This window comes from Acipenser ruthenus, chromosome 27 (assembly GCF_902713425.1).
Source record: "Acipenser ruthenus chromosome 27, fAciRut3.2 maternal haplotype, whole genome shotgun sequence".
NCBI lineage: Eukaryota > Metazoa > Chordata > Actinopteri > Acipenseriformes > Acipenseridae > Acipenser > Acipenser ruthenus.
The window spans coordinates 25,487,099-25,513,671 of NC_081215.1; the positions used below are offsets into that span (position 1 = coordinate 25,487,099).

Genomic DNA, 26,573 nt, shown 5'->3' on the forward strand with positions numbered 1-26,573 from the left:
TGACTTTTAAACCAGTGCTCACCCACACACGTAACACTTCCCCCGGTTGCACTGCTCTGAAAAATTGTTCAAAGACAGAGAACTAGGCCACTTAAAGCACTCCATTTCTATCTAAATAAACTGGAATGAAACTGAAATGATGAGTTCCCCATCAATAAAAAAAATATCTGTAAAAAATCCTTATCAAGAAAAAGTAGAAAAACACAAACTTAAAAAGAGAGTAACGGTACTAACATTTTACTGAAACCATGTCATATTTTTCAAACAAAAACAAAACAGCTGAACTATTAAAACACAAAAAAACCACAAAAACACACACAATTAAAAGTGAAGCCAAACCCCAGGTTTAAAAGCAAAAAAAAAAAAAGTACAAAAAAAAGTGCATGCAACCACACGGCACAGCACACAAACAACACCGGCAAAGCCATAGGCGCCCAGAGGGTGAAGGGTGAAAGGTCATCATTACTCAGAGAGAACGTTTCCATTGCAGCATCCTCCAGCTGATCCCAGACTGAGCTCTTGTCTCTCCCTGAGTGCGATCCAGGCAGAGCAGGCAGGGGGTGAGAGAACAGAGGTCTCAGGTTGTAAGTGAAGCAACAAAGCAGACAGGTTTCATTCTTTAGAGCAGGGATTCCCAACTCCCAACTAAACACATTATTCCATTACCATTGATAATCAGTTTAGAGACAAAGGTGAACACGGTTCAGGTATTGAAACTGCTGACACTGTATATTAAAACACACCCCGTTCAGCACAGATCAAGAGTCTTTTCATTGCTTTCACTGAGTGATGTTTGGTTATGAAAATAAAAGCTATAGGTTTTGCATTAGCCAGTAATTACAAAGTAATTTATCATCAAACAGAAAAATAAATATTTGAGAATGGATAGGCTGAACATGACAAAAAAAAAAAAAAACTTCCCAAGGCCAGAAGAAACTCCTGATCCTTAACATGAGCTGGTGTCTGTGCCAAGTACGCTATGCAGGGATGGCAATATGACTTCCATTAATTAGCAGTTTGATCCATTCCTGGTTTTACTACCATTTTAACAAGACACTATGCACAGAGCAGCAGATATATAGTGGGCTCCAGGTATGGTACATCGCATGTGCTGCAGTATATACTTTTCCCAAGCATACACACGCATGTCTGTGTATAGTTTCTAGTTCTGACAGTGAGCGTTTTGAAGTTACGGCTCATTTCTACTGCAGTCTTGATGATCTGTACATAAGTGGTGGCTGCGGCGCTCCAGAGTGCATGGTCTTACCCAGCAGCCCCTCACACAGGTACACCCTCATGCTGATGTCCTCCTGGGGCACCAGGGCCGATGCCTTCGCAGGGAGGCTCCCCCTGCTGCCCTTCAACCCCGGTGTCAGCATGTGGGTTTTACCCTGCAGAGACGGAGGGGAAATACAAGGGTTAGAGCAACATCGCAGGGCTCCTTCCAAACACAATCACCGGGTCTGATATCCTTCTAGATCTGGAACACTAAATGATTACCGTGATATTGCCGATATTGTATTAGTTCATCTTGATTACTTAGTGAAATATGATTATCGGTAAATCGTGTTTCAGACAGTCATCTGAAGCTAGAAAAGACGAGTGCTTTGTGCTACCAAGAGGTTTTGTATAATTAAACTGAGCAGTGGTAAATCACTTCAATTCAGACAGTGCATGGCTTGAGAAGTATGCTATAAAATCGATAACTGAAGATTATCTTCCAAACCTGCACCCTTCCTAATCCTTAACTCTCAAGAACATGAACTCAAATCATTGGATCTTTCTGACAAAGTGCCAACCAGTTCCATATATCAGTTAACAATCACTGCCTGCCATAAAACCCATACAAAAAAAACAGCTTGCAAAATCAGCACAGCAGTTTTTTAGCCTGTCGAGCGTAATGGTCCCCCATTGGTTACCAGGCAACCATTATCATCACTGGACAGCCCTGACGTGAGCCATTATCATCACTGGACAGCCCTGACGTGAGCCATTATCATCACTGGACAGCCCTGACGTGAGCCATTATCATCACTGGACAGCCCTGACGTGAGCCATTATCATCACTGGACAGCCCTGACGTGAGCCATTATCATCACTGGACAGCCCTGACGTGAGCCATTTTCTGATTCCGTGCCATCAGGGGAAAATCATGTTCCCGTCCGAGATGCCATTACTTTGATGTGAATTCATCAAAGACCATTTAGGATGACAGTGAAGCAGTCAGAGGTACTTCAAATTAATACAATAAATAAAACATAAATAAAAAGTAGCAAAGCACTCAGCTGGCTACTCACGAATATGGAGCTTGTGGCGGAGTTGGTCTCTATCTCGCTGTCTGACAGAGTTCCTCTGGACACAGTTAAGTGGGGCGCGGTTTTCCCTAGGGGTCCGTCCTCTGCGTTGCTGCTCATGTCACTGTCGGCCCCCATGGTCTCCCCTGAGCTGTTGCTCACCTTGGACAAGGAGAGTAGAAAGCAGCGTCAAAAACAGACTTCTACAGCAATGCAGGTGAGCTGGGCAACATTGGGAAAGTGTTGTCTGAAACTGAAACCTATACAAGAACATCTCTGATATGAACTGCACTGTAATAGAACTTACCACTGGAAGGAAAGTGTTCCGGAACAATTACATTTTATTATTATTATATTACATTTTCATGGGTGCAAAAAAAGAAGCACTTGAGTCAACGTTTCAAGTTGTTTATAGCTAGCTCGGGAAATAAGAGCAGGTTCTTTCTGGCTTGCTTTCAGGGTAATACATTTCCCTCTGGTGCAAAACCCTCGTCTATCGTTTTATTTTCTTCTATTTAATATGAATCTCATGTGTCTTGTACTGAGAGTGGTTGAGGCAGCTTCTTCCAGGGTAAAATGATTCATTGTTTTTACACTTGAGAGGAAAACTCAATTGCAACATTGAATTTGTGTTCGTTTGAATGTCTCCCTTCTGCAGAGAGTCCTATTAATTACAAAGGCTGCCAGATGACTGACATTATATATATATATATATATATATATATATATATATATATATATGACACACACACACACACACACACACACACAAAATAATGTAAATTTATTTAGAAGACATAGATTTATGAATGGGTTCAAGTCCACTTTGGTTGCTGGTGAAGTTATTGATAATCGGTGTAATATACACCCCCAGGTCCACTAGGGACAGAACTACCTGTGCTGGGAAGATAACACAAACATGACCGACTTATTCTTGAAATTTTAATGAACTAAAAAGCATGTTCCATCTTGGCCGTGCCCTACCACTGTGCTGGCCTCCGAATCCTGACTGGTGCTCCGTGTCAGTGCTGGCGGCTTGGAGCTGGCGATGGAATCTGTGTCACTCTTCTGTGTGAGGAGAGAGAGAGGCGATCAGTGGTGGCGTGACTTTGCTTTCTCACTAGCAGCAATATTAGTAATCTCAGTGGCAGCAGAGAGACACACCTGAGAGCCTGAAGTGATGCTCAGCCCACTGTCCGCGCTGATCTGAGACTTCTTCTCATCTGTTTCCACCAGGTCAAAGAACTGCTTTACTCCTTCAGTTCCTGCAGGAAGAACAGCGTTACCAAGGAAACCGGGGGCGAGAAAACGAGAATACAGTGTTCCAGGAATGAGTCACATGACCAGCAGCCACTTGAGCATGCACCAAGGAAGATAACCATCATTATTATGTAATCCATTAGACTTGAGAAATGTACTGGACTTTTGATGATGTATCCAAGCCTTAAGGATCAATTCAAGGCTTTTTAAAGAAAATACCCAAAATGCAGGTTTACATTTAAAATATGTTTTGCTTCTATAATATAAATCCTTTGCCATATTGACATCTTTTCACCAAAAATAATATGTTTTTTTTACAACTTACAAAGTTAACAGACTTCCAAAACCAAGGTCTTGTAAATCTATGCTAGAGAAAGGGTTCTATATATTTATCAGAAAAACCTGTCAACCTGTCTGTACTGGTATCTGCTTCTGTCCCTGGTGATCATGTACTTTGTCATTTCTTTAAGAAAACCAAGCTTTCAAAGTTTAGTACAGCTTGTGTCGATTAGAGGGGCCAGTGGGAGTTGATTTGTATTTGTCTTCACACGCACACTGCGATCTACCATCTGCCAACTCCAAACTGTAAAGAACCCAAACTCACAGCTAGCAACCAGCAGCTACTTCTAAACCTGATGCAAGCTGTGTTCAAAGGAGTCCTCGTCCTACATGGATCTCCATGGGCTGGGTCCCCAGGACAACCTTCTACCAAAACCTCGGAGTGCATTTTTAAGCAATATGGCAAGCTCTCCTTTAGCAGCCAGGCTGGACAGATGCTAGGCTTCATATCCCACACAAATCAACCCACAAGCAACTTTAGAATTTGACCACGCAACAAGTGAAATAAGCACAGCTACACAGGGTTTGCATACTGCACTGGACTTACAATTATCCAGGTGACCCTTAAAAAATATAAGCATTGTAATTTAACAATGCAGTGTGCCTGAAATTACAGCAGGACCTTCTCTTTCATTCGTCGGCTCATGTTCCTTCACATTTACCAATGGAGAGCACTTAATGAGGTCTAGAACTGGAACCTGCGCATAGTACAGTAAATGAGAGTGCTATAGTAAACACAGTGATGATTCACACAGACATGTGTAAAGTATGTTAGTGGTACAGTTACTGATAAAACCACTCGAGTCAGGCAAGGGATGCTTGTATTTCATATTTATTAATACTGGCTTTACTGTATTTGGTCGTTTTAGTTAACGATTGCCCAATCCATTTGGTGATTCTTCCTCAGACAGTACAAGTTATTGTTTCAACCTTGCCCTGAGAGGCTTTACTTGCACTGGAAGGTGGTTTAGATTGAAATTCAAACATTGAAATCCGAGTTAAAACAAAACCTGGATCGTTACTTGCTCAAGAACTAGGGTTGGTACGATGTAGTCGATGAAGCATTTAGAAGAATCACCATGCCCTAGCCTTACATACAGCTAAGACAGTTGTCTTACAGCATCCCATTTAAAATGAAATGTAAATGTGAAGAAATAATAGGAGATTTTGTCTGAAACATGAAACACATTCAAGAATTGTAGCACTATATTAAATTTGGGATGGGCATCACCCTAACCAAGCAAAATGCCTTCTAATTCCAATACAAATCGCCCCCTGTATCGATATTTTACTTGATACACGGATTTAGGAACGTACATTTTGTAAAAGGATTTGTCCAGCCTGGCTTTTATCGACTGTGTTCTGCACGAGGAATGTTGATCTGAGAATCCAGCCCTTAGATTGCCATCTCTTCCCAGCAGGGGGTGCTAGTGCTGTGCTAGCGACTGGGTGAGCAACACAGATGGAATGAGAGAGATAGAGAGAGACACACGATGGGCTGTCTGTAAAGACTGTTTAGACTGTCTTCTGAAGACAGCATGGGAAGAATACAAATTCTGCATTCGCTAACCCGGGGGGCGGGGGGGGGGGGGGGGGGGGGGGGGAATGTATATCTTTCAGGCTTGTAGTTTTCCATATACTTAATGAAAAACTGACAAATTGAAAAATGTGACATTTAGAAATCTAACATAAGATATTGTACGACTACTATAGCTTCCGGTAGACACTTGCGATACCATTTTGTAGTTTTGCGTTCATATAGCTTTTTTTTTTTTAGTCCCAAATCATAAAATTCTAGCTGTAGAAGGCTCTTATCGGATCGGGTTATGAATTGCTGTGCCTCTCACTGCTTTATATTAGTAAATATTTGCTCAGCTCACACAGTGGCCAGCACCTAGGGAGGAGTGGGTAGGGGTGGGGTCGAGACTGGAGGGAGGCTCAAAGTTGGCAGTTATGAGAAACCTCAACCTTTTTTTCTTACTCTGTTTTTCCATAGCTTTTTGCTTTCTGATATCCTGGTGCTTGTTCCATAATTCTACCCAAGATGCATTGCAAGCGAGGAGAGAAAGACAGAGACCGTCAGAGAGCTGGTTGGACAGGCAGAAATGTAGGATGGTGAAAAAAAAAAAAGACAGAGATGAAAAATACAACCAGGCAACGAGAATGAAAGACAAAATAAATAAATTAAAAAGCTGCACTTTGTAAAAATGTTCCTTATAAAGCAGTAACAAATGCTTTGCTGAAAATTATTTCAAACATAATTTTAAATTCTCACTACAAAAGGCAGAATGCTTATTACTGGGATTAGAATTAAACAATTAGGCGCATTCAAAACCAATGAATATATTATAATGTACAGAATTAGGAAATAGAACATACTGCATGTTATATGTATTCAACTTCAGCTTTACCTAGTGTCGTCTAAGTTTTACCTTATATAAATGTTAACCAAATGTTACCAAATATACATTAAATACACCATAATCTACCTGAAAATGTTGAGCTATGGTTGCTTAAGTAAGTTGTATACAAAGCATTTTGTAACAATTTGCTGAGTAGCAACCTTAAAAAGTACAACCTTCAAATAAAACGTATGGAGGACAAAATGCCCAGCCTGTCAGCTGTTAGAATGAGTCTCAGCTAAAGCAGTGGAATCATGACGTGATGAGTGTCAAGAAACTTGGAGGTGCTTCAACAGGGCAAAGGCCAACCCCAGCCCGGTGTATACACAGCTCAGACAATGAGCTGCCTGCGCCTGGCTTAGAGCTTCTGTACTGCAAGAATGCTTGAGCCAATGAGCCATGCTGCACCTCTGCTAGGATCAAGAGAAATGTCCTGGAGAAAATTCATCTGAGCCAGGCACAGTGCAGTGCATGGGCTGACTGGACAGCTGTTAAATAACAACACTTCGATTGCATTAAATCAGGCCAGTTAACAAAGGTACCAGGGATTGCCTTCTGCTCTGGATGAGGGATGCTAGCATGCTATACCACCCCTGCCAGAAAACTGCAGTAGCTACTAAGAGTTTCCAGTATTTTGCAAGCTATGTTATTCCCCCTCTAATTATTTATTTTTTTGCCTGCATATTATTGTTTGAGGTTTTGTTGTGTGTGCAAATGTCCTTTACTTGTTTAATCAGTTACTGCAGATTTCACTTGGGGGAAAAAAACAAACATGCGTCTGCTCTTACTTAAACAAATATACAAAAATGTGCTTTAAGATGTTCCCTCGCCTTTCTGGCACGTAAATGAGAATCCTCCTATAACTTTGTAAATAAAATAAATAACTGTGCGAGTCGCCACAGAGACATGTGAAAACCATTCTGTGCAGCATGCCCCTCCTGAAGACGAGTATTCCCTACCAGCACATGCAGGTTGGTACACACCAATAGATGCTACAAAGTTTTCCTCGTTGAGACTCCTCGTGTCAAACTCTTTGGCCCCTTTCCCCCCAGAGGAAGAGACAGGAGGCTGGAGCTTGAGCTTGGGTACCAGCAAGGTGCCGAGGGGCTTAGCTGTCTCCCCTTTGGGAGTTAAACTGTCCTTACTGCCCGGGCTCATCCCTCCTCCATCTGTAGGGCTCCGCTTGCGCTTGTCAATTTCTTGAGAGGAAGAAGAGGGGAGGGGGAGTGAAGGGGAGAGAGAGAGAGAGAGAGAGCGAGAGAGAGAGAGAGAGAGAGGAGAGTTACATGTTGTTGCACTGTTACATAATTAAAAGCTGCTCTCTCTCAGGAAATGGGAAAGGCAGAGAACACACACTTCAGAATGATAATTCTTTGATTTCTAATTACTATAATGCATTTCTATTCTACAAGTGCTATCGACCTGGCTTATGATTATTCCACTTCAGTTTTAAACTGCATACTTTCTCCAACGCGAAAACGCAAATGGCAAAGTTAAATTGTGACATTTACCAAGAAGTCAGCGAGAACTCATTAGGGATTTTATTTATTTATTTTTTTAAATGTATTTTTTAATTAAGGGTTATAGTCAAGGTTCACTGTTCTCAGTAAAAGTTTTAGCACATACAAATGCTGCCACAAGATATGTTCACAACAGCCTCATTTTTAAAGTGGCCCAGAAAAAAGAAACTCAAACAAACTATGTATCCAATAAGTTAACTGGTGAGCGGATTTAATGTCAAGATTGACAAATGTTTCTGAGATCATATTTTCAGTCATAAACCCTCTCCACAAAAACAAACAAAGCACTGTGTTAGCCTGCCAATATATTCTACATGTACAGAAATATAGTGAATGAGTGCATACTGTTTGCACACTGTACAAGCTCACATTGCATTGTGCTATATGCATGATCTCAATATCTACATCATGTATAGTACCTTCCTAAAACCACAACGATTAGAACACATGAATAACATACAATTTACGAGCAACAGAAAGCGAGTCTGCCTGTCAATGCTCACCTGGTTCCTATAGGCTGGTTAACCTCAAAACCTTGTCAAGCCTTAAAGGATCCCAATCGTTCAGAATCAACACAATGGCTCTGTAACCCATTCCAAACCCTCGCCAGTCTCAGTGTTAGCAAGTACCCCCTACCCTCTTGTCCTGGTTTCTGTCTCTGAGCTGCCTGTCCTGGGTTCCTACCTTTGGTGTAGTAGTGAGTGCGGGCGATCTCCAGCAGGCTGAAGACGCTGGCCATGCCCCCGAGCCCTGCGTTGGTGTACGAGTGCTCCAGGCTGGACACCGCACACTTCAGCAGGTCCAGCATCCCCTTGTACACTTTCCGATTGATCTCCTGCAACCACACAGACACACAGATTGGGGATCAATGCCTTTCTTATTCATAACCCTCTGGCACATGCAAAGACACATTTTCTGAATGGAGGAAGATGCAATATAGTCAGAAGCAGTTCAATTACTGTAAAGAGTAGTTTCATGATAAAACACATATTTTGTCCTTTGCACTTTCTGCAAAATAGCATTTATGCATGGATTTGGTTTGGCTTTTCATTCTGCACCTGTTCTTGTGGAATTTCACTGCGTGCCACTCAATGCCTGAAATGAGACAATTGAGCGAAGATCACCCTTGCCATCTGAATAGCTGGTTAAGCGTGGCGGTTCACCCAGGTATAATAGATGTGTAAATTCAGACGCCCTACAGACGCACACAGTCTGGCCACTCACCACATCGTGAATGACCTCCTGCCGAGCGTCCTCCTCTGATTGGATGGCCCGGTTCAGCTTGCTCAGCACGAAGACGCGCAGCTGCTCGTTCTCTAGCAGGCGACGCACTCTCTTCATGTTCAGCCAGCCCACGCCCTGCCCGTCCAGAACGTTCTGGACCACCTCCTTCAGGAACTGCTGGTTCTCACTGTCAGGTAAACAGAACTCAACTGAAAGACCTGTATGTGCTTCATTATCAGGCCCAGCCAGGATCCATATATATGAAATTCAGCACCTGTTTTTTGTTCCCCACAGTTACAGCACAGCAAAGAGTAATAATAAAGCATAATGCAAGCATGGTTAAGCATAGGGAAGCATTGTGCAGAATAGCGAGGTATGGTAAAGCATATTAATAAACATGGAAAAACCGTGGGAAAACTATGGTAAATGCATATCATAACCACGGAAAATATTGGTAAAGCTGCAAGAAAAACACACAAAAGCACAGTGCTAAACTTTTATAAGGGATATTATTAATATTAGTGGTCTCTATTTGTGAAATGTCTTTAAGCAAAGTGAGCCTATCATATTGAACACATTCTGTAAATACAATGCATTATATATATATATATATAACAAAAGGCTAAGACTTATGGGACACGCAGTGTTTTACATACAGCCATTATATATTCTTCTGACCCAGATATATCTGAAATGTACAAGGTGGTTCATAAACAGCACTGCATAGGAATGACAGGACAAGATTAGAATCTAGATCACGAAAGTGCTGTCTTACCTGGTATTGTTTGCTCTGCCCTGTGGAGAGGGAGACTCCTTCTTGATGGTCGGACTGTGTTTTATGACTGAAGATTTCTGGTCGACCAGCGCTCTTCTGTTCCCTGCAAGAGCCACACAACCTGCGTCAGCTATTTTTGCAAGACGTTCTCTACGGTAAAAATTCAAAGGTTTTAAAACTAGTAAAACGTTAAAAATGACACTTCACCACCAAAAAAAAAAAAAAAAAAAAACACATTCTAGCATCACACACTGGCAGAAAACAGGTGCGGGTTAGAAATTTGTGTTGATTAAAAGAAAAATGTCTGTTAAAAAAAAAAAAAAAAAAAAAAATCATGCAGCACCTGTAAAAGAGACAACTATGAAATAATGATAGCATTGTCACGCGAGCACAAAGGGTTAATGGGAGAGCCAGGTAGTGGACATCATGTGACATTTACTGGCCAATGAGAGTGCAGCCTGATGAGGCAGGCATGGATGATGTCGGGAGTTTTTTTTTGTTTGTTTTTTTCACTTGTAACATGCAGCCCATGCAAGAAAAGACCCACCTTCACTGCTCACTGTGCCAGCTTCAGTTATTATCTCCATTATAGTATTTAACCCAAATACTGGGACACAAAATCCACAATTAGTGCAGTAAAATCTCACTGAAGCCATCACAAAATATTGAAAACCAAAATATTATAAAAACAGCAAGCCAGAAAGAAAAGCAAAAAACACACAACAAGCGTACATTGAGCAAAACACATTTCCAGTCAGGTGGATTAGCAACGCATTTCAAATTTGACAGCAGTAAGGACCCAATTACTGTGTTGAACTGAATTTCATATACAGTACTGCAGCTGGGGGTTTTACAAAGCTAATCCAGACATCTGCTGCCCTCGGAATATCAATCTTTTCTATAATCTCTTCTATAAGGCTGTTTCTTCTTCTGTCAAACATAACCCTCATTCTAAATTAATAGTTACAAAGAGTAGATACTGGATATATTTAGATTAACTGTATACGTCTTGTTCAAAGAATGTCATTCAAATAAACCAAAATGTTATTTTCTTATACTGTCAAGGAAATTCTCATTAGAGACACATTTAAAGAAAAAAACATAACAGGCACTAAGAGGCTGATCAGAGCAGCCTGTGGCCAGCTGGACTTTAGGCCTGTATCAAGCACTCGTTTTTAGGGGTAATCCAGGGATAACCACAAATGGAAGGTTGATGCAATCCAGTTTGAGTTGTCAGTGCTGTAAAATGCTCTAAAATCCCTCTAAATAGTGCCGGACTGGAAAACTGTTTACGTGATAAAAAAGTTAAGAATGGCAGCAAACAAAACAATGAAACCTGGCTTGACAACAAGCAAGAGTTAAAAGTAAGACAAAAAATAAGGCAAAATAAAACAAAGGATGATAAAAGCTGCACAAGTTTTCTTCAAATGTGTATGTTAGTTATTGTGTTTTTGGCTGTCCATCCAAAACACTAGTCTAGAATACAGTCTGGTTGGGCAAAAGCACTATAAATCAAGGGAGAATGTTAAAGTGCTCTATAGGGAGGAAGGGTAGGTAGTACATTCTAAGAGGCACAGCATACGAGCACACTAAGAACACTACTAAAACCAGTGGACATACCAGGACTCTCCGCCTCAGCTGAACGATAATGTCACGTCATCTAAAAAGCTGTTATTTCATTTGAACTTGACCTTTAAACAAGGTCGAAGCAGAGCAAGTAAAAAATAAAAAGCCTTTAATACCAACCTTCACCCCCATCCTTTTCTACTTCAACAGTACAGTAATCTTTATTGGGGAAAATGTGTAGCGGAATACAAGAAAAAGGAAAAGAAAAAGAAAAGAGAACACAAAAATAAAATAAAAATAGCCATGTATTGAAATCAAAACAGAACAACAAACTTAAAAAACATGATTTGTGTAGAAAGGCAGCAAAACAGCGTGGCTTGAACACTGAGCTGCAACAAATCTGAAGACACACACAGCAGGGTAAAATCAATATTTTGCAATTACAAGGCGCCAGAAACAAGGCTAACTTGTTATACCGGTACAATATTATTCAATAGAGCAAGGTCCAATAGAAAATACTTGTTTATCTGCCTGGCAGTAAGTTGTCTCAGAGCCAATATCTGATATGAATTGGGTTGAATACACAGGATCTGCTAGTTTAGATAGAATAAAACCCTTAGATAATATGAACCTTACCAGCCTCTGTACTATAACTTACTATATCATTACTGGCAAGGTTGGACTTTTTCAGACAGTTAAGGACCTCTAACACTTTTTTTTTTTTAAAACAATTATTTTGTATTCATTTTTCAATTTTCTCCCAATTTTGGAATGTCCAATTATTATTCAATCTGGCTCACAGCTGCAACCTCTGAACTAACTCGGGAGAGACGAAGACGAGCACTCCGAAACGAGTGCCGTCAGCTGTCTGCTTTTATTCACTCTGCAAGCCCGCTGTGCAGCCATATCCAGAACTTACAGGGGTCGCTGGTGTACGGTGAGCCAAGCCCTCCCCAGCTAACCCCTACCCTGCCAGGGCAGCGCTTGACCAATTGTGCGCCGCCTCCTGGGCACTCCCGTCCACGGTCGGCAGTGGCATAGCCTGGAATCGAACCGGCGATCTCCAGGGCGCATCCTGCGCTCCGGGAAGAGTGCCTTTACTGGAATGCGCCACTTGAGAGCCCCTCTCTAACACTCTTAAGAAATACTAAAACATATTACAAATGTAATGACAAAGTCTTTTTTTTATGACTTCAAAAGATATTAAAAAGAAAGGAGAAAGCAGTATCTAACTTCAATCCAACACATTTCTCACGTGACAGTATATGATTACAGTTTACTCTGTTCAAACAACATCAAACAAAGACCTAAAGCCTTGGATTGCTTTGAAAAAGTCACATGACAAAATGTTAAAAAATAAATAAATAAATAAAGTTTCAGAATGTTTTTGGGGTGGGGCGTGGGGGAGTTTAGGAGATGGTGTATGCATCCCGGTGACAGGCAGGAACAGCAATGTGAAGAAGCACTTGCAAATCAGGGGACCAGGGAGCGGACGGTACCTTTGAGGCTGGGGAAAGGGGTGGTTTTATCCCTCGCTGCCTTTGTGGGCAACGCCAAATTGGAGAGACTGAAGCTGGTACTATGGTTCTTGTACAAGTTACCTTGGGAAGAAACAACAGCACAGAAGGATAGTTTAAGGACTGTACTTTTTCCAATAAACAATACAACCCTTTCATGCATTACATTTTGATATATTTTTCATTGAATTTCGTTTGATTTATACGGGGGAAAAAATGGCATCCTCATATCAGGTCATCTTGCATAAAAGGGTTAACATCTAAATGTATAATTGGTGCTGGATTAGGTCAGCAGTTCAAGCTTTGAACGTTCTTTTACAACATTAAAGCCAGATTTTCAAAGCGTTCACTCCAGTCTTTCACTCCTCTTTGTTAATACGACAGACCTAGAACCAAAGAGCATGGTAAAATCTAACACAAAGTCTTCCAAGCACACTCAAGCTGTTTGCTTCTCATTTGGCAACATTTCTCTGTTCAAACAAACAGGAGTCAATTAAAGAACAGAGCAATGGCTTTGTAAATAAGGCTCACTGCCCTGCAATGCGTTGTGGTGTGTGGGCTGTGTAGACTCACTGGCGAAGGACATGATTCCTCCGAAGCCCTCGTTGCTGGTGTTGGAGATGGTGGAGTTGGGAGAGCTGGCTCGGGAGTCGGAGTCAGCGTCAGAGTCGTTCGGCAGCTTCAGGCTGTTGGGGCGCAGGGGCTTCTGGGATCTGGGGGGTGTGGGGATCATGGAAGAGAATGTCAGAGCTGGATAAACTGTTCTGGGACTTGAATTACAGTTTCACTGTACACTCAACGTTCCAAAGAGAAAGATAGAAGAGTCAAAAAAATAATCAAAACGATCATGGCAGCAACCTCCCCCACCACGGCTACGAATAACTAGATATGTGATCAAATGAATGTGTAAAACAAAAAAGTACATTTAAGGACCGGTTGAATTCATTCACAGTTTGAAATCACGTATAAGAAATCAATTTCACACAGTTACAAGGTTTAATAGCAGTTTCTGAGTACGAGCTTTTGTGATGCGTCTGTTAAGTGTCCATTATGTGATTTTTTCTTTTGTCACAATCGCACAGCTTCTAGCCTAAACTGTGAGCGACGACATCTTTTACACGGCAATACAAACATCATATTTACTTCCGGCCCTCGTTTCCTTGACACTCAAAGGAAGTGCCCCCTGCCCCCACTCGCTTGTTTCCGTTGATGTTCTGGTTGAACCTGGGTGTGTAGCTCTCCTCCTGCTCCCCGGCTGTGTCCTCATCCTCCTCCTCTGTGGGGAAGCCGTACTGCGGTTCGAAGTAGGGGTTGTCGTACTCGCGCTTCTTCACCAGCCCGTCAGCAGGGGGTGCCCCCTCGCCCTCCCGGCGCTCCAGGCTCAGCTTGGGGAACTGCTGCTGCATCCCCATGACTGGGAGGTGGTTCTGGAACCCAGGCCCGGACTTGTCCTCCACGTCTACAGAGTCGGAAGACTCCTAGCAGACAGCAAGCAGCACAGATCAACAAAAATATATAAATGCATCAATCAAAATAAATCAATTACAAAAAAAAAAAAAAAAAAAAAAAAAATCAAGCCAGTTTATTGATAAATGCAATAAATATTGTTCTGATATCTATTCTACGGTATATTTTTTTACCAGGTATTTTTTCAGGTATTTGCTGTTAGCCAAGGATGTGCCTGTAGAAAAGGGGTAATAGTGTATAGGAGAAGTTACTTCTACTAGGTGAGGCACTAAGTGAGGGGGAAGGACTCACATGGTTCACCCCCTGGATGACTGTGCTTGTGCTGGGGCTGGAGCTGGCCGTGGTGCTGGAGCTGGAGTGGGGTTGGATGTTGTTCTCCGGGGAGTTCTCGCTGTCCGGAGCCTGCTCCTCGGGGTCAACCCGATACTCCTGGAAATCCTGAAACTCCACCTCGCTGGCGTCTCCCAGGGCGGCGTGGGTCAGGGAGTCCACATCTGCAACAAACAGGACCCCCTTTCAAACACAGCTACCGAGAGCTGCAAGCCCTGAGCCCTGTCCCGTTTCAGAAAACATTTACCAGTACAAACATACGCCTGAATTATTGAAAAAAAAAATCATAGAGGGGGCAATTAACCAAATAACATAGATGCTTATTTCAATGGGGTTCTTGCATTGCAAACAGTGCCACCAGTGTCTACATTTTGTAACTGATGTTTCTGCGATTTTCATTTGGCGTCAATTAAAAACACAATGCGGTTCACTTTTCTAAATAACTTGGATTAATAGACAGCTGCTTAAAAACAGTATTTCTGGCTTGAAAAATGCTTGTCGTTTGCAACTGAATCGCACTAGTGGTTCAGAAAAACTAGGCCACTGTCAGGTGGGCTTGGATCCTGTCTGGAGAAGCTGGCGGTTGTAATTCAGAGCGTAAATGCTCTGAAAATCTGCCTGTACTTACTGGGGGTGTCCCCTTTGATGTCACACTTCATCAATTCACTGACAAAGTCCCCAAGCGAGGAGTAAGAAGAGCTGGAGTCATCATAGTCGACACTGTCACTCCCACTGTAAAGAAAGCAAACTGTATGAATAAGAGTTAGTCTGCAGGAACTAAACACAGCTCTGCCTGTCCACTCTGAGAGGGTACAGATCCATCTACACACATTGCGCAGCCTGTGAGCTGCGTGTCCACTCTGAGAGGGTACAGATCCATCCACACACATTGCGCAGCCTGTGAGCTGCCTGTTCACTCCAAGCTCACCTGTCATCAGTGGGGTCCGAGTCGTTGTCAGCCTCCCTCTCCAGGGGTGCGTTCATGGCCTCTGCGAGCTGGGAGTTCCCATCATACACGCGATAGTATATGGGATGGAGCTGGTGCGCATACCATTTGGGCTTGTCCCCAATGAGGGATGGGTCGTACACATCTGCAACAAAACAGGTGAACAGCCTGAACAACCACTGAGAATCAATACTATATCTTACTGATTTACAAAGGTGCTCTCTCATGTATAATACAATAACCATTAATACTTTTAGGAACAAAATTGTCAGTTAGTCATCGTGCATGCTAGCCTTGCCCTACTTGCAAGAGGGTGGATAGATAATATGTTCTGAGTGCAACGGTGTGCTTTCCCAATACTCTGTGGCTGTTTTATGCATGGCTAACATCATGTAGTGTTTATAGAAACTTGGCAAGCTGAAATGGCAGGAAAATAACACATCTACTTTAATGCTCTCAACAGTGTAATACTGTAATTGCAAACCTAAAATAAAATAATTTAAAAAGCTGTTAGTTATATTGCTATCTGGTACTGGATTGCAATGCGAGTTTAAAATCCTGAACTGTCCCAACCTGTCCTAGTGTACACAGAGTCATATGGTAACACTAATTGCACAGTATATAGATAGAGCACTGGTTATGGATTCTATCGCTGGCACAGGGCTGGGCAAACGCATTCGCCTAGCAGCCAGACAAAGGGCTGTGTTTAGGGGTGTCTTACTGTTATGGATCCTCTGGAATGCATAGTTAGTGGGATTGAGGGACCACTCTCCGAAGTACTCCACTGCCTGGGTGTGGGACAGCTTCTCTGCGAAGACTGACTGCTTGGGTCTGGAGGCCAGGAAGGAGTTGGCCTGGAAAGCCACGACTGGTCGGGGGAAGAGGCGGAGGGTGCGAGTGTGCATCTGGAACCCCTGGAGCACGTTGGGAGAGTTGAAGAACCTCACCATGGCAATCCTGACAACACACAGAGATAGAGAGATTGAGAGGTTAGACTTGTTTATACAGCCTGACTGACTGACTGACTGACTGAACTGCATATTCCTTGGCAGGCTATCAGACTTGGGATTTGCATACCATGTAAAACAAATATTGATATATTCTAAATAAACCAGTTTTTACTTTCGTTTTACAGGATTATGTACAGGTTAGCTCATGTGCTATAATACACTGCAATAGACACAGCAAGCAGGAGAATGTAGGGGCACTCGTGGAGCAAGGGAGTCAGTTTATAAAGGCTATATGCAAAATCTCACCACCAACTGGTCTGTCAGAAGTCCAGAAGACAATTCCAAGTGCAAGGGGAGCTGTTTGCTATTTAGAAGCACTAGTTAGGAGTCCTGTTTACAGAAATATGATATTCTCCAAAATCAGTGATCCAGTATCAAACTAAATACAGAAATAAATGAGCAAACATCAGGTCATGCCCTTGCCTCGTGGCCACGTCAACGGAGTCCACGTCGTTGCCGTAGATCAGGGGGTTGAAGTCGTTGGAGGGGGTGGAGGCCCCATCGTCCCGGGCTCGGGCAGCGAGGAGTGGCAGGTCCTGCCCCTCGTGGAACTTCTCCAGGTTCAGGATGGGCTGAGTGTTGAGACTCATGCTGGCCAAGGCCTTGGAGAACAGGAGGGATGGGGGGGGTGGGGGGGGGGGTGACATTCAGCATTAGGACATCGCCGCTAATGTTCATTTTACATACATGAAGTCTGGATCACGCTTCAAATCGTGAGACCGGCGCGGAGGGCTGTTTCTAGTCTCTCTAGTAATGCGAACGGTCTGTCTGTTGAGTTCTTCTCAACTCTAGCTGGTCGCAGGAATGAAGTATTAACTAGCCTTGAAACTGTGTCAACCTGTTCCACTAACATTCTACATCATTGTTTCAACCAGGGCCAATAAGAATTACTGTCAGTGTCAAGAAATGGAAACTCACTCCTGCGATCCCCACACATAGTTTTAATTTAGATCCTGGTTGAAACAGTTCCCTCAGTACTCAGAGCTGGGAGCCACAGAATATCTTCCATTCAGTGCATTTAATTAGGAAAGCCCCCCTTCTCCTCTGAGTACTAAAGCCAAGTACTGCAGAATGATTTTGTGATACTATTACTGATTGATAAGCAAAGAGGCGTGACAAATGAGGGAGCTAGTTAAAAAGGCAGATGAGACGAGGTGTAAAAAGAAAAAAAAAACAAAAAAAAACCAACAGCAGACATTTGCATGTGAATGTAAAGGAAGCAACACCCCGCCAACGACAAACAAAATGTCACATTGCGTGCCGCCTCCAGATTTCTATTCCTTTCTAATACTGTAACCCCCTGTAAGAACACAAGAACTCAAGTTGTCTTCAATATTTACTCTCTGTCAACCTCCACCCGCCCAATTTCCAGACAGGTATTTAATACATTTTCACCAACCTGATCCATTATACGTTAATTCATTCCAAGGGAGTGGTTTGATTTACCTCTTGGATAATTACTGCTCTACATGGAAACCCAACTGACTGAGACCATCGCCAAGGTTTATAACCTACAATAAAGATCCGATGGCTTTCAAAGAGCTTAGTGCCCTGGATAAATCCTAAAACAGGTGTATGCAATTCAAGTCTGGAGAAGCCCCCCTACCCTGGCTAATGCTCACTGAATTAAAGAGAAACAGAAGAAACAGGCGGATAAGCTTACTGCTAAAGTTACAACAAAGCAAGCAATCGAGATTTCAATAAGAAATAAGAACCTTGTTCTCGGAAGCGAAGAGCTGCCTTTGCATGAGAGCGGTCATGCTAACCAGACACTGAAGGAGAGAGAAAGATGGAAGATCACATGACAGCACCAGCAGCGGGCCAACCAGAGCAGACAGGTCGGACACATGATCAGACACAGATGGTGGGGAGGGGGAGAGGTCTCTGACTGACGGACAAGGCGAGAGAAACACAAAACAACACAGAACACACAGGAGACACAGCTGCACAGACAAAAGTGGATTGCATAAAAAAAGTACAAGACATTTCACCAGCTTCTTATAGATCCTAAGATGTTGTGCACTGAATGTCCAGCAGGTGGCGATGGTGTATATATACTTATGGTTTAGTCAAGTGTCGAGAGTGGAAGATTAGGAAGAACCCTGGTTTTTAATCTAAGCTCGACAACAGGTGTCTTTATTAAGACAAGCAGTATAGAACTTGTAGGAGAAGAGACATCTGCTCTCTCTATCACAACTCTAGACCTCTATATAGACACATATAGTTCTGGAGACAGCAATTCTTCCTCAGACCAGGTAAGAAATGGCCTCGAACAGAGGAAAAATGGCTGCTTCCTTACATCTAAACTGCAGCAGTACCCAATCCTTCTTTCTCTGCAATGCAATCAATCCCAGCTAGTGCTGCTTCTACAAAGCGCATCAATTTGAACACTTCTGTCTGGTGCTGCTAGATAGGAGCCACAAGCCAATTAGATCACCCCCAGACACTCCAGATTAATGGACCATGAGTACTGCTAGAGTTTACAGTATCGAAACCAAGATGATAAAGAACTAAGAGGGGTTGAGCATCTGAGATGCTGCTTCACAGGGGGACGTTTACATAGAAAACTTAACTAGGTGAAGCACAGGGAGAAACCTGAATACTACTGTGTGTGTGAGAGGTACATCACATGTCTGTCTAGTTAGGGGAGAAGTGCATGTGTTTGTAGTGGAGAAGTTACTGAATACAGCGAAAGGAAGAGCCCAAATCACTGTCAGTAACAGAGTTACCTTTTGAATCTGGGAAAAGCAAAGTGGGGAAAAAAGAAAGAAAAAAGCAGAAGACTTGGAAGTGAGACAAGCATGTTAAATCAAAGTTCTGATAAACAGTAAATCAAGGACATACTGCACAGGGCTCGGTTCACAGAGCCTGCTTAGCCTGGTAGGAGACACTTCTTTATACAGAGGTTATGGAATCGACTACCAAGCAATGTTCCTGATGCAGAATCAGCGAGATACTTTAGACCAGACCCGAGAATCGGAACCGGACTAGCACTAACAGGCTGAATGGTCTCTTTGTTCTTATCAATGCTAATTAGGGTCTGTGAAACCAGTCAACAGTAGCAAACTGTGCTTTACCTGAATTATTACTGATGTATAGAAAACAAGAATTGTGGGTCATGGTATTGCACTAGACACACCTGCATCCACACCAGGAGCTATGCAGGACAGGCTTTGGCAGCAGGTCACCACATTTCTAGCCAGTCAGTCTACTTTGGACTACATCGGAGTGATCACTATAGACACAACAGGTTCTGTGTGTGTAGGTCTGAATGTTCTTCAGTTGTTACTGTTGTTTTTAATTTCTCTCTGTACCTGTTTCAAGTGTTTCTTCAGTTCGGAGGCTTCTGGCTCCGGGAACACTGGCAGGAATTCGGCGTTACTGGGAACGGTCACCTGGAGGCATGGAATAAACACGACCCTTTAAACAAATATGTCTGCATATATACCCTGCTTGCATATTCACTTCTTATTGCCTGAATTTCATTTAACATTCTAGCAACTCCCAACAAGGACCAGCTTGCATCACGCACGGTTACATTTAAAAACAAACCATCGATTTGTGCCATAATCACCAAAAGTTGTTTACCAATGTCTCAATATGGTCAGCTAACCACACTTCGTACTGTATAGAATGCTGAATTACTGTCATATTACATCATTTTCTGATGTAACCCTTTCAGTCCTGCTCATCTTAGTTCCATATGCTGCTCTTAAAGTACTTACAAGACTTTAAAGTCCCATTTACCAAAATATATGTTAAAAAAAAAAAAAGTTCTATCCAGTTCTCATGTATACTCAATAAAAAGCGTTCCTTTTGAAATTATGTAAATAAATTTCACCGTCTTCAGTTTGACAGAAATAACTGACAGGGTGAAAACAATATTGTGTTTCTTTCTGTGTATCTTAAACTGATTAAACTGCTGAGCACACTACTTCCTCGTGTATGGATCTGCTGGCCAAGCAGTCTGACCCTGGAGCGCAGTCTGACCAGCAGCGCAGTAATTATCAGCAGGACTAACCTTGTTAGTGTCAAGGTCCACCAGCCACACATCATCTGGCATCCGGAAATCGGATTTGTACAGGAAGAAACTGGAGGGGACTCCGATGATATAGGGAGTGGGAGCTAAGAGAAGCTGGAAGTAAAGAAAGTGTGCTGGTCAGGGAAACAGAGAAACACCTGGAGAGAGGTTCTTGTCAACTGTGTGCTAACAGTAAATAAACTAATACTGTAGCTAATTCTAGCCTTGTTTCTGATGGTTCCTGTGCACGGCACCTGTTCTGCAGAGGCCATGCAGGTGGGAAGCAGAGGGATCACAGGGAACATGTACTCCAGTGGGTAGATCATTGTGACGAAGGCCATGACGCTCATAGACAGGGCGTTGTAGTCTCGGGACTGAAGCACCACCTGTGTGAAAACAGACAAACAACTTCAACTCCGCTGTAATGAGTGGAAAAGGGAAAACAGGTGCAAGAATTCAAAATGCAAATGACTTTCTCCTTTCAGGATTCCAGTTAAACCAAGTTGAAATCTGCTCCCTGTTGCATAATAAAAAAAATAACTTAGAACAAGCAACATGTAAATGTTTGCGCATGACAATAATTAGCTGTTTGGTTTACTTGTTTACTTTTATATGCTGGTGACTGCAGCACTGCCTGAAGGAATACATTACATATACACTGTTTGTGCTGTAAGTGTTTTAACACACCGCAAAACAGCCCACTTAAAAGGGCAGACTGCTAGTGCAGTCTAGGATAAATAACTCCACTCCTATACTTTCATATAAGACACAGAGACTAGTACTTAAGGTATAGTAGGATTCTTTCTGCAAAGTGACAGTGCCATCCAGAAAACCTTGTGACAGCTGCCATGAAGGATAATTTCTCAAATGAAATGAATATTTCTGAATACTGCTGTGAAAACACATTTATTATGCCGGTTCTCAAAGCAATAGCTCAGAAATTCAAGGAATTATTTACTTTGAGTTACTGTACTTAGAAACGGTATCAGTGTATTGAATTTACTAAGTGTTGACAGAGTTAAGATGACTGCAATCACAGCAGTACTCTTACAGTATCTGGCCACAGGGATGCTCTCTCTGACCTTGTGCTCCAGCAGGATGCAGCATAGGACCTGCAGACATGCGTCAACACCCAGCAGCTCGAGGGGCAGGTGTAGGGGGAAGTCGACCAGCGAGAAGCGGGAGGGGTCAGGGAGGGCGAAGGTCAGGGCTGGCTGCAGCTCGGGGGGCAGCACCTCCACGTCGACGCGCTTCTGCCCGGAGAGGGGCACCGGCGAGCGTAGCAGCCGATACACCCAGGATTCGATCTCCCGCAGGTCCTGCAGCAGCACACTGCTCTTCTCCTCGACAGACAGCGCACCCGTGAACACGCGCCACATCGTGTCCCTGCGAGACAACGTGGAGAGGGGGAGCGAGATCTCAGCTCACTGCACCGAACACAGCACCTTCCAGAATGACTGGACACTCACTCGTACCCAAATACGAAATGGTAAAGGAAACTAAAATTGAACGACACAGTCTTTTCCAACGTCAATGTCGAAAACATTGATAAAAGGCTTCCAGTCGAAATGAATTTCAGTTTCTTCTTATTTCTTAATTTTGGGGTTAAGTTTGGGGTTCACAATGGATAATTCCAGTTATTTAGGAGTATCTTTCCTTTATGTGTCCACCAATCAATGTTACATATGTAAAAAAATATTCTCAAAACACAAACCGCATGTGTATGCACACTGTAGTGCACTGAATTAGCACAAGGTTTTACCAGAGCCACTGCAGAGCTTCTTATGGTTTCCTTTACCATTCAACCTCAACATTGGAATTTAAAAGCGGAAGCGATTTTAGCCATAAGCACCCAAAATAACTTCAAAAGGTCAATGATCAACTGATGTTGAAAATGTACAAAAGAAGGGGGACCACTCCACTGACTCATTACTCTGGGGGGTGGGGGCGGGAGCAGGGGGGAGGGGGGGGTGTCTAATCTGATCAGCTCTCTGAGTAACTAGTACAGTGAGGCCACCTAGATTCAGCATCTGCTTGAAGAAATACAGGCATGACACTTCCTGCCTTCCAGCCTACTGATCCCAGAACCGCAGGAGCAGCTGTGAGGGGGAGGAAGAGGAGGAGGAGGGGGAGGAGGACTGCACAAAGCACACGCTGGGTCATTCTCCATCAATGGGAATGCTTATGGAATTGGAGAATCTCTGTGATGCATGTTCATCACAACTCTCCAAGCTGAGCATTTTACAGCAAACCTTTCATCACCAGTCTTCCACACATCCATCTTATCCAAGCATGACCATCTTCAAAAACGTTTTTTTTTTTTTACTTTATCGTTTGTTGATCACATGTCGTACAGTGGCTTTCTGAAAGCTTTCTGGTAGATTTGCATACTATATAGAGAAAGCTTCTAAACGTACAGTATTTAACCCCTTCACCCCTTTGTAGCTGCAGGAATAGGCTGCTTCTCGTGTACCGGACTCTTTAAGCCAGTGCAGCTAATTCACACTGTCATCAATCTGTGCAGTAGTGCGGTGTAGGTGAAAGAGGTTTTTTTTTGTTTTTTTTTCAGATTGACAACCTTGTAATGATGCTGCCTGGTTCAGGACAGGCTGATCTGCCAATGTCAGCTTCTATTACACTGGGAGTACAAAACGGTCTCAACATTTCACATTTTTAAAAGGCACTGGATTTGAAAATACCAGTAATCTTAATTTGCTCCCTCGATACACAGTGACTATCACAGTGCTGCATGACTTCTACGATACAATGAAAATGATGCACCCCACTAGGTGCCCTCCCAAGCTCCCCATTAATTCGTTTTATTGATCAATTTATAATTTTTCTTTTTTTAAACATGCTACTATAAATAGACTGAACAGATTGAAATATATAAAGCTGGGCTTATAGTGGCTAGGAATCCATGGTGATTGTATCCAGAGATCGCTTCCCATGTTTAACGTCTGTGCCCAGATGGCTCTGAAGGAGGCAATTCAAGGTCCAATATTCAATTTCCAAAACTGAGCTGTCATCCGAAATTACATTTGGGATTCGGTCGGCAAGGGTGTCCTCGGCTCACAGCGCACCAGCGACCCCTGTAGACTGCGGGCCTGCCTGCAAGCAGCCCAGAGCTGCGTGGTCCTCCGACGCTGTAGCTCTGAGGTGGCTGCAGGGCGGGCCTGCAGAGTGAAAAGTTGCAGCGGTGAGACAGACTTAAAATTGGGCATTTCAAATTGGGAAGAAAATGGGGTAAAAAAAAATAAATTGGTGATTCTACTACATGGACTAGGTATGGGGGTAGCAGCAGCTCCTGTTAAGAAACCCAGACATGACAACATTTGACTAATCTGACTAGTAATATTCTCTGCTTTTGACATCGTACTGTACCTACCAACAGGTATGATCTACAGTAATTTGTTTTGCTCGTCCAGTACTGTGTGTATAAATATTACCGGTCTTTCCCCACCTTTGCAATATTGCAAGGATTCATTCACTCAGACTGATAAAGTGGTTCAAAAGCATCGCAGCTCTAATTTCAGCAGCAGAAGAACAAAAAAAAAGACCTTTACCCCAGTCAGGGGGTCTATTACTAAAACCAAACTGACGATTGCACCCCCCGCCCCAGCCCCCTGAGGGTCTTCAGTCACTCTGTGCAGGGCAATGAGGCGTAAAAATGAAAACATCCTGCACCTGATCCCACCGTGAACACACTACAATTTATTACAGACAGGACAGCTTCATCTGCAGGTTCCTGTAAGAGCTCTGACAAAAAAGGAAGGAAAAAAAAATATGCAATCTAACAGGCTCTCTTAATAATAGCCACCGCTTTATAAAAATTAGCATTGGTAGTTAACTAGTCTGGACAAAAAAGGTAGGTGACTACAATGGATTTAATTGTCATTTAAAAAGATAGATATTTTAAGATAAGCGTACCTTGATAATTTCCTTTGTCCTTTCTACAGTAGCACATGGCGCCTCTTTATAAAATGGCAAATGTGAATTTTCAAGTAATGGACACACACACACACACACACACTTATTTCAGTAAACCTAAGAATCTTTTTGAAATAACCACAGCACGTCACACCGATTTCAAAGCATTCTCTTGGCCCATTGTACTGCAGATGCGCTGGAGACACATTCTAAAAGCTTTTCGAGCCTAGATGTGCCGTTTTAGCTGCATTGTGACTGACACTGTAATCTTGAGGGTTCAATAAGCACAAAGCCCTGGGCCAAATGTTTTAACTGTGCTTTCTCAGTCTCTGAGTCAATATATTGTGACTTGTGGAACTTCAGAATAAAAGCTTGCCTTGCATTAGCACACTATTCAAAACCACAGAACAGCACAGTTACAGATGCTGATTTTATTGACTCTGTAGTGTTCGTTTACACACTGTACAGATCGATGTACCATTGGATGATTTTTTCCATTACTGTTTAGGATAAAAATGCCCAGGTGACATCAAACAAACAATGATACTGCAAATCCTCAGGATACACACCACTCTCGATGCAATTCAGCTACTATTAAGTGTTCATTTGCTTTGTTTGTGTGTTCTAGTACCAGGTTCACCACAAGCTGTGCATTCCCCCAAGCAGTCTAACCTGAGATCTCTGTTAACCTGGTGCTTAGCTTGGTTAACAGTGGGAGTGCAACATTGCACAAGCAATGTCAAACCTAACAACCAGTGCCCAAGCTCTCCAGACAGGGGGCCTCTTACCTTTGTACTCCTTTCGGGATGCCCGCTTTCTTGGTCAGCCTCTCGCTGCAGGAGTCGACCATCCTCTTCAGGATGTTGAGACATTCCCGGAAGGTTGAGAAGAAGGGGTACTGGCTCAGAATGCACAGGGAGGTCAGGGTGCTGTTCCGGTTCCTCTGGGCGAGTTTGGCACAGCGTTTGCCCCGAGGTGACTTGTTAACGTCTGGGGTGGAGTCTGCGCTGGTCGGCTGGAGTGAGGAGCCGCTCTCTGAGCTCTCGTTGCCGGTCTCCTCGCTGGAGGCAGCATTAGCGGTGGCTGCGGTGGCTTTGCCCTTCTCCCGGCTCCGGTGGCGCTTCTGGAAGGAGCGGTAGAAGTTGACGCAGATGCCATAGTGCACCACGCCCGAGTCCTTGTCGGTGAGGGTGAAGACGAAGGAGGTGTCGTCCCGCAGGCTCATGCGTTTCTGCCGCACGCTCAGGCATCCCTCTGGCTGGCAGAAGAAGACCACATCGGGGGGCAGCGGGAATTCATGGTGGTCCTCGAGGGGGTAGCGGCGCAGTAGCTCCGGGGTCTGGACAACGCTGTCGCTGCTTGGCTGCCTGCAGAACCCCCCCAGGAGGGAGACGGAGAACAGAGGAAGAACAATAAAGAGGTGGCATCAGTACCTGATTTAAAAATCACAAGACTAGACTAGCTGTGACACTGTAATTTACTGATTGGGCTTTGGGAATATTCGCCCCTCTTATTTTATACATGCTGCAATCGCGACTGCCTGACCGAAAAGGCTCAGGCTGGATCACACAGCAAGCTTTTACTCACCTGACTCCAACTACGATCAGGTAGTCCAGTAATCGAGGACACTCTTTCCTTTTCAGCATTTTCAGACAGCATCCACTAGGTCATCGCAGCTTCGGCAAAACCACAGCTCATTGGCCAGCAGTCGTCCAATCCCTTAAGTGCAGTCTTAACTATGCGGCGTGGCTTGAAACAGGATTGCGCAGTGCATTCTGGGTTCCGGATGAAGGTGTGAGGGTGGGGTGATGGGCTGTCAAACTGTAAACGTCTGAAAGAGATGGAGCGAGTCACAAATATGATATGTAATCAGTTCTTAAGATTATCAACAATCTTTATAAAAAAAAAGACAGCACAACATTAATTGACATAGATGCAGTTTGCTCTCAGTCCGCCGTATGCACTAATGTTT

The 26,573-nt window shown here is 43.3% G+C and overlaps 1 protein-coding gene across 37 annotated transcripts in view; it reads right to left on the reverse strand.

Moving 5' to 3' along the window:
- Positions 1-26,573, reverse strand: part of LOC117432368 (MAP kinase-activating death domain protein-like) — a 52,141-nt gene that overhangs the window by 12,338 nt on the left and 13,230 nt on the right. For 3 of the 37 annotated variants that reach the window (XM_059002715.1, XM_059002691.1, XM_059002692.1), the window contains 26 exons: positions 26,189-26,432; positions 25,390-25,968; positions 21,754-22,057; positions 20,926-21,057; positions 20,672-20,785; positions 19,965-20,045; positions 18,366-18,422; positions 17,074-17,252; positions 16,362-16,597; positions 15,623-15,785; positions 15,323-15,426; positions 14,656-14,858; positions 14,041-14,375; positions 13,471-13,610; positions 12,880-12,981; positions 10,362-10,421; positions 9,815-9,917; positions 9,040-9,226; positions 8,500-8,650; positions 7,255-7,494; positions 5,875-5,928; positions 3,459-3,559; positions 3,279-3,362; positions 2,298-2,456; positions 1,268-1,391; positions 467-529 (listed from right to left, as the gene is read on the reverse strand). In XM_059002715.1, coding sequence (XP_058858698.1) covers positions 467-529; positions 1,268-1,391; positions 2,298-2,456; positions 3,279-3,362; positions 3,459-3,559; positions 5,875-5,928; positions 7,255-7,494; positions 8,500-8,650; positions 9,040-9,226; positions 9,815-9,917; positions 10,362-10,421; positions 12,880-12,981; positions 13,471-13,610; positions 14,041-14,375; positions 14,656-14,858; positions 15,323-15,426; positions 15,623-15,785; positions 16,362-16,597; positions 17,074-17,252; positions 18,366-18,422; positions 19,965-20,045; positions 20,672-20,785; positions 20,926-21,057; positions 21,754-22,057; positions 25,390-25,968; positions 26,189-26,247 — 4,114 coding nt within the window. In that variant the 5' untranslated portion in view covers positions 26,248-26,432. Of the gene's footprint in view, positions 1-466; positions 530-1,267; positions 1,392-2,297; positions 2,457-3,278; positions 3,363-3,458; positions 3,560-5,874; positions 5,929-7,254; positions 7,495-8,499; positions 8,651-9,039; positions 9,227-9,814; positions 9,918-10,361; positions 10,422-11,560; positions 11,600-12,879; positions 12,982-13,470; positions 13,611-14,040; positions 14,376-14,655; positions 14,859-15,322; positions 15,427-15,622; positions 15,786-16,361; positions 16,598-17,073; positions 17,253-18,365; positions 18,423-19,964; positions 20,046-20,671; positions 20,786-20,925; positions 21,058-21,753; positions 22,058-25,389; positions 25,969-26,188; positions 26,433-26,573 lie in introns of all 37 variants that reach the window. The other 34 variants (XM_034054207.3, XM_059002707.1, XM_034054208.3 and 31 more) reach the window with 27 other exon arrangements.